Raw genomic sequence first — 13013 nt, 5'->3', positions numbered from 1 at the left:
ATTCCTGGAGAACTAACCCATTAGGAATTCATCTTTTTTACCAATTATATCCTCACACAATTTTTAAAATTCCAAATTTGTCATAATACTTTAACCCAGAACGAGGAAGTTTTAGTAATTAGTATCACTCATATCCCAATTCCATATGGTTTAGTAAACAACTTGAATAGGAATCCGGAATCTAATTCTCCTCAATTCAACTTATTCTCAATTCAATTCCTCCTAATCCAATTACGGATTAATAAACATGCCATAAAATCTAAATTGAATACACCTCCTGAGAGAGAGAGAGAGAGAGAGAGAGAGAGAGAGAGAGAGAGAGAGAGAGAGAAGAAATAGAAAATATAATTAAAAATAGATGGAGGGAACCGAGAGAAGAAAGAGAAAAAATAATTTTAAGAGAAAAGGAGGAAGTAACGTTTGTGCATTCATGTGTCTAGCAAGTATTGCGAGCAATTGTGAATAGCATTTATAGTTTTTTTTTTTTTTTTTTTTTTTTAAAAGAAAAAGAAATCACTCAGAGAAAGCAAAGGAAGTGTGGTTTTGTTGATTGAATCTTATATTAACAAAAGTACAAAAGGAATGAAAACATGCATTCCGTGGGCAAGCTAATCAAAGGAAGGAAATGATGGCAGAAGTCGACCTTTGTCAAAAAGGGGGAACAAAAGCCATGTAAAGTAATCTGAAAATGGGAAAACCAAGTTTGATTGGATGCATATTGATCACTATTTTGCATGTAATTGTTTATCCTTGATTCATGGATTGAATACTATATTTATTAAGCCACTTGGACTATGTGACAATCATATTGATTGCAAGATTAGAAATTATGTTGGAAAATTCACATTTACATATGGCCAAAGGCTATGGAGAGTTGAAAAAAAGGCATCAGGCAGACCACGGATGGAAGAATCACAACATGAAGATGATCTTTTGCCATTGTAATAATTTCTGCTGGTATTGAATTTGCAATAAGAATGACTTTTGTTCATGCATTATGTGGATGAGTTGGGACTACATAACTACTGCGAAGTAGGGTTTTTGAACACTAGATCTTGCATAAATAAATAAAAATTTTGAGTCATATAAGGAAGCAGGCTGACCTACCCTATCCTAATTCGTCGTATAATTATTCATTAGGTTGAGGAAATCATATAACGGACACAAGTGTACAATACTATTTAGGTCATTGAACATTATATGAATAAGATGTGATTAACAATATAATCACTAAATGTGATACGTCGATGTGTTTGTTGATACCATATAATCACATCTTACAGTATAATGGTCACATCGATATATGAATAAGATGTGATTAACAATATAATCACCAATGTTACAGTATCCCTGTTTCTAGTCTTCTAAGGCTTTCACCACCAATAAGAAATGTTGCAGTGCCCAACGAAAAGCATTTTGTGGCTTTGGAGAGAATAGATAAAGAAAGCCATGGAAGATAGAACAGGCGAGTTTAGGCCCACCAGACAGTCAACGCCGTCACGTATCTTCCAGCCAGTTCCCAATATGCGCTGACGTCATCATTTCCATCATGTCTCAAGTGCTCCCAATATCCTAAATGATCTTCTTGATGCAGCTTCTGATCGCGTTCCATGAACTGCATAATGGGTTGTTGCAGCAGATCATATGCCACAGAGGCCTCAGCTCCTTCTGGAAGTGGAATGGGCATGAACTCTGGCTTTTGCCAAGGTTATGGAAAGTTTTCATAAGGCATAATATGGCCGAAGGCAGACCAGGAAGCATCACAACTCGAAGATCTTTTGCCATAATGATAATGTTGGGTTTTGAACTCTTGATGTTTTCAGCCAAACAAAACCCTTGGTTAATGTTACAAGATCACCTGATCATCTTAATTTCTGTTTCAATTTTTAGGTAAGCTTTTCCTGAAGGGGCAAAAACAAAACCAGACCATGCAAAGAAAGCAAGAAAGTGAGTGATGTTCCCCATAATTGTTGATATGTGATATGTTATATTCCAGTTGCTCAATCTTTTTCTCAACCAAATGGCGTTGAGCCTGCAACCACATTTCAAATATGAAACCCGGTTCGTTGCAACGGTCGAATCTCACCCACCATAGAGTGGATGGGGCGATTCCATAGAATATTTGCACACAAAAGATTAAACCTTGACATTTGTGTTGAAAAAGACACAGCAATGGATTTTACACAATGGATCCTATATGCAGCTCTCTTGTCAAGACAAACTAGTGTTGTGTGTGGTGACTCATATTCATCAAAAACTTTTATCTGTATGATAGCAGTCATATAATTCGTGAGACTATTGAGTGGTCATATCTTGGAAGGTGCTGCCCAACCTAGCACCATGCTCCTTGATTATCTGGGCCGACCGCAGAATAATCTCTTCTTCGGTAGAGTACAACTCACCTTTGCTCTGTAATCACAAAATGAATGAATATTAAAGCAGATGCTTAAGTAATCAGTATGATAAGAATATTGAATGGAGCGGGAATTACCATATGTTTGAGGTTACATCCAAGAGTCAATTCGGCAAATGAACTTTCTAGACGAGACAGGAAACAGTAAGGGGCCTCCTTTCCCAAAAACACCTTCGAGTGTGACCTTAGCATGCTCTTTATATCATTTGATATCTGGGGAATCTTATCCAAATCATTAATTTGCAGGGGAATTTTGGTGACGATGGCACGCCATTGCGCACGCGACTTGTTCACAATTACCTACAAAGTTTATATGAAACTTTCTGAGATATATCATGACAAAACATTCTAAACGGATAAATCAAGCCACTATTATATTAATGTTAAACCATACCCAGGCTGATACTGGTACAACGAACTTAGGTGATTTTAACTTTAAAATGGGATTGGTGGTTTTCAGTATGATGGGTGCCCATGTTTAAGTGTTATGCAAAAAAGAGAAGCACCAACCTGACTCGAAAACAGTGAATTCGGAACTATGACAGGGAACTTCTCTGCATTCAATAACGAAGTGGTAGTAAGTCCCATTTCCACCACTTGACCTTCTATAGCTCCAGCCTGCAATAAGTAAAAATTTTAACATCATGAAGAAAAGAAATATCAAAAACAGGAAGCAGATAATACATTAGATATCACAAAAATTACCTGAAATCATTGAGTCAGAACAAATACACAGAAGGTATAACGTTTATCCAACGAACGACAGCTCCTATTACTTATATAAGTCTATGATTATATTTGGCTAATAATTTATACATCTGCAGAGGAAGTTATAACAAAATAAGCAATAAAATTAATTGGTTGAATTGCAATCTGGAAAGTATCATATCTTCATTTCCAGAAGCAAGTGTTATTATAATCAATGAGGGGTTTGAGATCACTGTACAATGTACGGTGTAGCCAACCAAGGGATGACTGAAAGATGCCCGATACTTAGATTTAAGAAAAGATTACACAATTATGTAACAGTTAACAAATAAAGATAATTAACTATGTAACTCTGGGTATGCAGCGCTGACATGGTAATTCATACAACCTTGAATATTTCCTTAACTTCATTATGTTACTACAAATTTGGAGAAACAAAGACACCCATGGCACAGTTCTCTTCTCTTACTAGAATCACAAGAAAGGAACGTATGCTTGAGAAACATTTTGCCTATGACAAAGAACAAATGGAATTGAGGAACACATAGCATAAATGCATGATAACATACTTTTATTGTATCCCCAAGCGAAAAGGGCTTTGAAAACTGCATAGAGAAACCACTTAGAACATTTCCAAGGACGTCTCTGGCAGCAAAAGCCGTAGCAACTCCTGCATTAAGTGTGGCGGTGAAAAAGTTTAGTCTTAATAAGACGAGGTCAATCCCAACAAGAGCATCCAAAAATGAATCTTTAGTGTGGTGTGGGTGATACATATAACCATATGACCAAAAATCAAGAGATGCAACCTTTGGATGTAATCTAATAACCTTACTTGCATATTACAACAAAATATGCATTACAAAGATAGCTAGTTTAAAATTTTATTTGCAGACTTTTCTAACTGTCATGGATGAAACAGATATGAAAAAGAATATGCAATTAGGAGCTAATCCTCACCTCCTATGCCACCAACTGTAAGAATTGATTGCACAGCCACCCCACATGCCTCAGCTAAAGCCATTATCCCAATGACAAAAAGACCAATGGATGAAATGTTATCTATAGCTAGCAACTTGTCCCGATCAAGACCAGGCAAACTTTGAGTCGCCAATACACGAGTGAACACATTTGTCTTCCACCGATGCAGAAACCACACAAATGAAAGGATAACTGCACCTCTCCATGCCGGTGCAAGATACTGAGAAGCTATAGTGGTCGGTGCTACCAGCATGCCACTGCAAATAAAAGTCCTCCTCGTTGTTTAACAGTGGAAAACAAAAATGCATATATACAAATAAAAATAGGGTGATTATGAAGCATATCTTTGATCTTGAAACCACTAACATTTGTGAAAATGCCATGAAAGTAACTAGATATCGCACTGGATCCTCCAAAGCACACCAAAAACTTTTCTCATATGGAACTGGCTCCTCAGATAGGTGTCCTGATAGTAACGCAGTGCGCCCTTGACTTGCGTACTTGTGAAATCTCCTGAAAAGCCTCGGCATCACCAGCCAAGCAAATATAGTACCTGCCAAAGTACAACCAACAGGAACAACCACATTTCTAAGATGTGGATAGGAATCCAGCAACTGCTGAACATAAGGTGACAGCTCAACAGAGGTTTCTTTAGCCTTCTGTCCAGAATAAGTTGCTGCATCCACAGCACTCTGCCATGCATCCTTAACCTTAGCAACCCAATCACTGCCAACAATACCACTATTACCAATATCCACTTCACTGCCACCAGAAGCAGCCGGAACTCCTAGTCCTGGTTGCCCAGCTTTATCAGCATTGCTACCAACAGATGATGAGTATGAACGGCTATTCAAAATTGGATTTACCAAAAAAAGAGGAGTAGCACTCCTAATATGTGAATTTGACAATGTGGGTGAAAATGCTGAAATGGGTTTGGTTCTGTAAGATTGGATGTTGGCAAGTGATTCAGAACCCAATGCTCTAGAATGCGTCTTCGCAAAAGTTTTAAGAGATTGTGTTTCCTTAGAATGGTAACTGCGATTTACAAAAGCATATGCTGGTCTTATATACTGGTAACTGCCAAATTTCGCATAAGAGCAACTGGTAGACTTGCAAAGTGATTTCAATATGGAAAGCCTAACTCCACCCATTAGAGAAAGCTTAGTATACCAGACTATTCTATAATACTAAAGGCACTCTTCAATCTCTACATGCTTAAGAGGACCTGGTTGAAATTAATTAACTCTTTCATGGTATCTTAATCTGCAAATTGGGAGGGGGGGGGAGGGGAAGGGGGAAGGAGAAAGCAAATTAATAATAAGTGATTACAAATACAAAATGCAAAACCCAATGACAATATAATGAAACATAGGTATAAAAAATATGAACTCAAGCTTAACAATGCTGATAAACATCTATAAATAAACCCTAGACCCCTGTTTGGATGCCGAGAAAAATGAAGAAAACAAAAACCAAACAGTGAATCAATGAATTTTTTTCTTTCACGCTGGTCCCTAAAGATCAAACACTTAACCCAACTAAAACATACGCAAGAGGCCCCTTTGAAAAAAGAAAAGGTAAAATGATCTTTTAACTCTGTAATTTAGTTTCTGTTGGTTTCAGTCGCTTTCTCGGCAACCAAACAGAGCTTTATAGTGGGAATTAAAATAGCTACCTACCTGTTATGGTTGATTTTGGCGGTTCACATGAAATTTCTTAGAGACCCAGAAGAGCGAGCTTCTTTACTTTGCTTGGGAAATAAGACAAGCCGAGAGAGCTTCAGAGCTCAAAGCGTACGAAAGAGAAGGCTCATTTCTGAGGCCAAGTAAGAAGCATGAAGAGCACGCGTCGCTTTAGCTTCCGACTGTTTCGTGCTCGTCCGATGCCCTTGACTGACCTATTAGTATGACAATCTGACGGTGGAAGATTATGCTGAAAATGGATCGGAATATTGTATGTCCACAATTTTTAAAGGGTCCGTAATTTATTGGGTACCATTGTGTGTTTTGAGTGAGGATGATACTATATTTTGTATTACATTATTTTTGGGGTCAAATGTATTGTTAGGTGTCAATCATACATCTTATACCACTCGTGTTACAAGTCTCCTATATTTTGTATGCTTTCGAATTTATCAAAGTATGTTTAAGTTATGGCTCGATTGGAACCCGCTTTATAGGAAGTACTTCTGCTTCTAAAAACTTTTATTAGAAGCACTTTGAAATTTTAGTCCAAATGCTCTTTGAAAAATCGTACTTTCTCTACCAAACACTTTCAAAAACCCCTTTACACCTTTCAAGAGCATTGTCAAACCTGCACTTCAACTTTTAGACCCCAAAACAAAAAAAAAACAAAAAAAAACCTGCTCTTAAAATAAAAAAGTACGTGTTGAGTAAGAAGTCTCAATCCCAATCGACAAAACATAATCATTATCTGTTAGAAAAACAAAAAAACAAAAAAAATCTACAAAATACTGAAAACTTATTTACCTCTTTCTAAAACAAGAAAAAAAAAAATCATATATACATATATAATAATAATAATATATATATATATATATATTTTTATTTTTTTAAAAAAACAGAGAGAGAAAAAGACACAACCATGAAAGTGAGAGGACTCTTTGACCAGTAAAAATCTTGGCCGAACACAAAAGTGTAGACAGATAGAAATACGCCGGAAATTATGAACACAAGTCATTAGTGTTTTAATAGTGTTTAGATTGCTTTTCAGAATAAACCAACCACATGGGTTTTAATTCTCTGCTAGTTCTATTAGAAATGGACTGTCCCAGCTTTGCCCTTTGGGTATCACAGTTTGATCCCAAAAACAAAACTATGTGACCTTTCTTCCCTCTTTCATCTCTTGGAAATTATGATCAACCAAACCCAAAAACACACACAGCCTCTCTTCACCATGAAAGGCAATCAAAAAGACCCTGCAGAAGGATGGACCTCCAAAAAGATCACCTTATGTTTCTTGGCTTTGATCTCTTTCCTCTACATCTCCTACTCTCTACAATTTGTTTCGCCTTCCAATCTTTGTAGGCAGCAGCAATCTTTCACTGCCCATGTCCAATCACAACCAAAACCAAAGGTTTCCTTGCCTCCAATTCCTCAGCCAATTACAGATGCAACCCCAGAAAAACCCCAAGAGGCCAAAACAAACATATCCCATATAGTCTTTGGCATTGCAGCCTCAGCCAATATGTGGGGCCATAGGAAAAACTACATCAAGCTATGGTGGAAGGCAGACCAAATGAGGGGCAATGTTTGGTTGGATCAGCCTGTAAAAATGGAGCCTGAGCATGATCACCTTTTGCCACCTATAAAGATTTCCAGTGATACTTCCAAGTTTGAGTACAAGAACCCGAGAGGCCATCAGTCTGCGATACGCTTGTCACGCATAGTTTCGGAGAATTTCAGGCTAGACATGGAGAATGTGAGGTGGTTTGTGATGGGGGATGATGACACAGTTTTTGTGACTGAGAATCTGGTCAGGGTTTTGCAGAAATATGACCATAACCAGTTTTATTATATTGGGAGCTCATCAGAGAGTCACTTGCAGAACATTTATTTTTCATACAACATGGCCTATGGTGGAGGAGGGATTGCTATAAGTTACCCATTAGCCAAAGCATTAGAGAAAATGCAGGATAGGTGCATAGAAAGATACACTGGATTGTACGGCTCAGATGATAGGCTTCAGGCTTGTATGGCTGAGCTTGGTGTCCCTCTCACCAGAGAAAAAGGATTTCACCAGGTTAGTTCTCTTCTCTGTCTGTGTTTTGGTTATAAATCTTTATCTTTTGGTTGGTTACTGAGAAAACAGTGGAAAGCAAAGGAAAATCTAAATCTCGGAAAAAATCTTAGGTATAAACCAATGATACGTCAGATTTTCTTCGAGTGTTGTTGATTGCTACTATTTTGCTTGTGTGAAGAAGGATAAGCCAAAAGTTTCTGGCAGAATCAAAACGTTTCTGTTTTTCTCAGCAATTGATGGTAGTGTCTTTTCAGATTACTTTCGTAACGTTTCTTTGCGCGTTTCCAAGGGTTTGTTTCAGCCTATTTATTTCAATGAAATTCTAAAAAAGAAAAAGAAAAGCACCAATTACCAACCATATCCTGGATTGTGGTAACTTTAATTAATTATACTGCATATTATTCTAGATTTATTTTTCTAATGAAATGGACTAGATTTGGTGGTGTTTGGTGACCTAGTCTTACCACCGTCCAATAAAATACATATTTGACTATTGACTTATGTTGCGTACCTTTTGTGGTGTCCTTGTAGCATTTCAAAATTCAACCAACAAATGGACTAATTTACCTAAGCTTTTGGAAATCCAATTGATTTGTACACAAATTTCCAATGTGCTTGAATTTTCTTTGATTTTCTTGTCAAGTTTCTCATGAGGGTTGCATGAATCACATGACCATATGTAGTGTAAAGTCATTGTCATTTTTCTAATTCAAAGTTTTTTCTTATTCTAATTTGTTTTCATTTGTGGGATTTTACTCAGTTTGATGTATATGGGAGCTTGTTTGGACTTCTAGCAGCTCATCCAGTCACACCCCTAGTGTCCCTCCACCACCTAGATGTGTTTGAGCCCATATTCCCCAACATGGACCGGGTCCATGCCCTACAAAGGCTCCAGGCCCCGATGAAGATCGACTCCGCCGGTCTTCTACAACAATCCATTTGTTACGACAAGACCCGATCCTGGACCGTATCCGTTTCATGGGGATACACGATTCAAATATTTCGAGGCATTTTTTCGCCCCGAGAAATTGAAATGCCATCTAGGACGTTCCTCAATTGGTACAAGAAAGCTGACTATACGACCTACGATTTCAACACGCGCCGTTTCGGTAGGAACCCGTGTCAACAACCATTTGTGTATTACTTTTCTAATGTCGTATACAATAAAAATGTGAGCCATACAGCTACTGAGTATGTTCGCGATCGAGTACCAGACCCAGAATGCCACTGGAAGATGGCAAATCCCTCCCGGATTAAAAAAGTGCAAGTCTATAAAGCACCCAATCCACATTTATGGGACAAGGTAATTAATTTAAATATTAGCATGAACTATCAACGCATGCGCAAGTAACTGATAGTCCTTGATTGATGTGAGTCTCGTTCTTACTGATTCTTACACCAGTTAATGTCTTATGAGTTGCTCGTCACACATTGCTAGTTTGCACATTATTATTATTTTGGTACAAGTAGTAGTCACATTTAATCTTTCATAGATTATGTTCATACATTGACAATTTTGTAATTTGAGCAGTCTCCAAGGAGAAATTGCTGCAGAATTTTGCCAAATACCAAGAAGAACGGCACCATGGTCATTGATGTAGGAGCATGCAATGAAGATGAAGTCGTCGAAGTGCGGTAGAGTACATAAGATTGCAAAGAGCCTTCCTAGCAATTCACAATTTTGTTGAATTTTTTTTCTTTGCAAAGAAACAGAAAAGTTTACTAACTAGCATACATCCCTTTGTATCCTAATATTGGATGTTGATTACAGAAAATAGTTAGTGTAAATTAACCCAAAAAAAGAGAGGATTGAACGAGAAAAGAAGCCAAAATATTGCCAACTTTGTGCATTTTTTTATGGAGGTGTGCGAAAATAACACCACATTTCGATTGTGATCATTCTGGAAAAATAATTTTTCTTGTCGTAGGAGGAAAACCATTTTCTCATCTAAACCCCTTGCATACTTCAACCAAAGTTTGTGTTTTAGTCTAAATAAGTAGGTTGGCAAATTGAATGATTTCTCAACTTTCAATGAAACTTCATTTTCACAATCAAGTCGGCAGTTTCGCCTTTCTTTAAAAAACCTTTATGAGATAAGTGATTAGCTTATCATGGGCTCATATTATCCAATGAAATGAGGGTGGAGTTTTGAAATTTCACTCTAAGGCCTAAGGGTAGCATTTAGCACCACACTTATAGTTGAAAGCTGGAATCTCTTTACTTCTCTATCTTCTTTGTGACTTAAAACGAAAGTCGCATCCACCTACATTAGTGAGTTCAACAAGAATACTAATTTGGAATATATATGTGTGTGTGTGTGTTTTAATGTCTCGCAAATAAAAAAATTTGGCTAATGACATTACTACTTGTGATTGCTTTTGTTACATATTGTGCCAAAGATATATAAAATGATACACATTAGTATAGTATTATAAGGATTTTGCTAATAACAATCACTAATGTATGTATGTGTGACTCTCAACCGTTGATGCATTGTGAACTTCACATGCATAAACAGTTGAAAGTCGCTAAAGCTGACCTTGAGATAACATACAGGCTCAACTTAAGAGCTTGAAATAAGCATTGCGATGGCAAGAGAATTGTTTTCAGCTAAAAAAGAAGAAAAAAAATTTGTTTTCAAATAAGCAATGATGTGTATATAATTTGGGTAGCTATTAGAAACAAAGATGAGTCAACTGCCTAAATTTTACACCTTGTAAATTCCAGGTAGGAATGATCGACGATGTCGACAAAAAATTGGTCACATACACAGTTGTACCGCACCAGCATCATCCGACATGGACAAGCCGACCCCAAAAAAGGTCCAGCCTATCAGCTCCGAACGCGTGGGTCCCGCCAACGACTCGGATTCTTCCCACCCTCACCAACGACTCGGATTCTTCCCACCCTCAAGAACCCGAAACTCAAGTCTTGGCCTTCCACACCATTTTCATTTCTGAACCTCAAACCCTCCTCCCATGGAGTTCCCGTACAGAAAGCTCATCCTCTTCCTCTCAATACTCTCTCTCTCCACCCTTTCGGCCCTCTCCCACTCCCCCTTCTCCCCCGTAGACAACTTCCTCGTCGACTGCGGGTCCACCGTGGGCTCCACCGTCGACAATCGCCTATTCGTTCCCGACTCGGCCAAGCGCGACTCGTCTCTGTCCTCCTCTACCCGCTCCATCACACTCAGAAATGAAAATCCACCTCCCAATTCGCCCCAAATCTACAGCACGGCTAGGGCTTTCAGGCGACCTTCCAAGTACAAGTTCCTGATCCGGGACGAAGGGACCCACATGGTACGCCTCCATTTTCAGACCTTTAATTCTTTGAAATTCGATTGGAACAACTCTCAATTTCATGTCTTGGTTAATGGGTTTGTGGCTTTGGCCGACTTTAGAGCAGGGGGTGTACAAAGCCCCATAGTTATGGAGTTCTTGATCTGGGTTAGTACCGGAAAGCTTGTAATTGAGTTTGTTCCTGCTAAAAAATCAAACTTTGCGTTTGTGAATGCGATTGAGGTTATATCTGCGCCTAAGGACCTTGTTGCTGATACGGCAAAGTTTGTGAGTTCTGATAAAGTTGAGGATTTTAATGGGTTAGCTAAGCAAGCGCTTCAAGTTGTGCATAGGGTCAATGTGGGGGGTTCTAAAGTGACGCCGTTTAATGATTCTATATGGAGGACTTGGATTACTGATGATGAGTATTTGGAACCGAATTCGGGGTCGAAAAGGGTGTATTTTGGTGGCCGGATCAAGTATCAGGATGGAGGGGCTAGCCGGGAAGTTGGCCCTGATAATGTGTATAACTCTGCCAGAGTGATTCATAGCACAAATGCTTCAATCCCCAAGGTCAATATGACATGGGTTTTTCCTGCCATTGCAGGATATAAGTATCTGGTTAGGATGCATTTCTGTGACATTGCTAGTATTTCCATCGGTTTGCTGTATTTCAATGTGTATGTGAATGGGAATTTGGCATATGAGAATCTGGATCTATCTATGGCTTCCAACTACATATTGGCATCTCCGTTCTATGCCGATTTCGTGGTTGATGGAGACGGTTCGGGTGTTCTTAGGGTAAGTGTAGGACCATCGAATATGAGCGTACCTTACGCCATTGATGGTGTTTTGAATGGTATTGAGATCATGAAGCTGAATAACTCAATGGGGAGTCTTGATGGAGATTATTGTGCAGGGTGGGTTTTGAGGAACTGGCCAAGTGGACATGTTGGTTTTGTGGTTCCTCTGGTTGCTGCTGCCTGTTTGCTGCTAAGTATATCTTTGGTTATGCGAAGGAAGATGAATGCCGAGGGTTTTGTGGCATGGTCGAGACTGCCCATGGATGTTTCAGAAGCTAATGCCAAGCATGGCAATGCACACCCATCAAGTTAAATAGGACAGCAATATAGGATCAATAAGTACCAGCTGATGTTTTGTAATTCTAAGTTTTAAGTTTGAAAAGGAGTGTTGTATTGCTATTCTATAGGCTGTATGAAATGTAAAGATACTTATGTGTTTGCTTATGCAGTGAATATATCAGATCAACCCGGTTTTAACCGGACCATTTCACGAAACCATACACATGTTACAATCGGAACTGTTCATTCATTTTATGAATCACTATTTTTTTATTTTTTTATTTTGGATGAATCCGGGGTATTTCCCGCACCTAGGCTCGAGGGATTCCCTCCCTCGAGCCGGGTTAAACCCCATTTTGGGGGCAAGCTCTATTGAAACATAATCTCTGAAGAAAAAAAATAATCAATCAAACTGCAGATCCTTTACAAATGGACGGTTTTCATATCAATTAAGATTTCAATAATGAACTATCCATTTTAGCTTATGCATTGGAATAACTAAAAGATCCAATCTAATCGTACATCCATACAATTAAGATCCCGAGATATGCGTGTGATTGTTACTAAACTCATACCTAATTTTTGTAACCACTTGGATTACTGATAAACATGAGGAAAAAAATAGTAAATAGTTATCAAGAAAATGTGTATGACGGAGGAGTTTTACTCATCTCCCTCTCACAGCCTCACACATCAGCCACTGAAACATTCAATACACACATAAGACACAAGCCTGCCTTACGAAATTTACCATAAGGCACGTGCCCTCTTGCTTCAACCCCCTATCTTAC

At 38.4% G+C, this 13013-nt stretch overlaps 3 protein-coding genes across 3 annotated transcripts; 2 read left to right on the top strand and 1 right to left on the bottom strand.

The window, feature by feature from the left end:
• Window positions 1-1201: 1201 nt before the first annotated feature.
• LOC117619207 (mechanosensitive ion channel protein 1, mitochondrial) lies at window positions 1202-5959 on the bottom strand. The gene is made up of 7 exons (XM_034349099.1): window positions 5779-5959; window positions 4466-5362; window positions 4079-4356; window positions 3691-3791; window positions 2924-3031; window positions 2492-2713; window positions 1202-2409 (listed from the first exon to the last, which is right to left on the bottom strand). The coding sequence occupies exons 2-7, from the start codon at window positions 5248-5250 to the stop codon at window positions 2296-2298; spliced, it is 1608 nt and encodes a 535-aa protein (XP_034204990.1). The 5' UTR covers window positions 5251-5362; window positions 5779-5959; the 3' UTR covers window positions 1202-2295.
• Window positions 5960-6790: 831 nt separating this feature from the next.
• LOC117619403 lies at window positions 6791-9719 on the top strand. Its single transcript, XM_034349349.1, has 3 exons — window positions 6791-7861; window positions 8622-9164; window positions 9393-9719. Exons 1-3 carry the CDS (start codon window positions 6974-6976, stop codon window positions 9498-9500), a joined length of 1539 nt encoding a protein of 512 aa, XP_034205240.1. The 5' UTR covers window positions 6791-6973; the 3' UTR covers window positions 9501-9719.
• Window positions 9720-10780: 1061 nt separating this feature from the next.
• On the top strand, window positions 10781-12441 carry LOC117619512 (probable receptor-like protein kinase At5g24010). The gene has a single exon (XM_034349487.1). The coding sequence runs from the start codon at window positions 10841-10843 to the stop codon at window positions 12254-12256; it is 1416 nt and encodes a 471-aa protein (XP_034205378.1). The 5' UTR covers window positions 10781-10840; the 3' UTR covers window positions 12257-12441.
• The last annotated feature ends 572 nt before the right edge of the window (window positions 12442-13013 follow it).

This window comes from Prunus dulcis, chromosome 2 (assembly GCF_902201215.1).
Source record: "Prunus dulcis chromosome 2, ALMONDv2, whole genome shotgun sequence".
NCBI lineage: Eukaryota > Viridiplantae > Streptophyta > Magnoliopsida > Rosales > Rosaceae > Prunus > Prunus dulcis.
The sequence above is the reverse complement of the archived record's forward strand: the minus strand, read 5'-3'. Positions and strand labels throughout refer to the sequence as shown.

What these genes read in the sequence shown, in the direction of transcription:
- LOC117619207 (XM_034349099.1), bottom strand. Translation starts at nt 5,250, where the DNA reads ATGGGTGGAGTTAGGCTTTCCATATTGAAATCACTTTGCAAGTCTACC. An exon ending in TACAGTTGGTGGCATAGGAG is followed by an intron (nt 3,792 to 4,078) that starts GTGAGGATTAGC and finishes CACTTAATGCAG; the next exon opens with GAGTTGCTACGGCTTTTGCT. An exon ending in CGCTTGGGGATACAATAAAA is followed by an intron (nt 3,032 to 3,690) that starts GTATGTTATCAT and finishes TACTTATTGCAG; the next exon opens with GCTGGAGCTATAGAAGGTCA.
- LOC117619403 (XM_034349349.1), top strand. Translation starts at nt 6,974, where the DNA reads ATGATCAACCAAACCCAAAAACACACACAGCCTCTCTTCACCATGAAA. An exon ending in GAGAAAAAGGATTTCACCAG is followed by an intron (nt 7,862 to 8,621) that starts GTTAGTTCTCTT and finishes GATTTTACTCAG; the next exon opens with TTTGATGTATATGGGAGCTT. An exon ending in ATCCACATTTATGGGACAAG is followed by an intron (nt 9,165 to 9,392) that starts GTAATTAATTTA and finishes TAATTTGAGCAG; the next exon opens with TCTCCAAGGAGAAATTGCTG.
- LOC117619512 (XM_034349487.1), top strand. Translation starts at nt 10,841, where the DNA reads ATGGAGTTCCCGTACAGAAAGCTCATCCTCTTCCTCTCAATACTCTCT.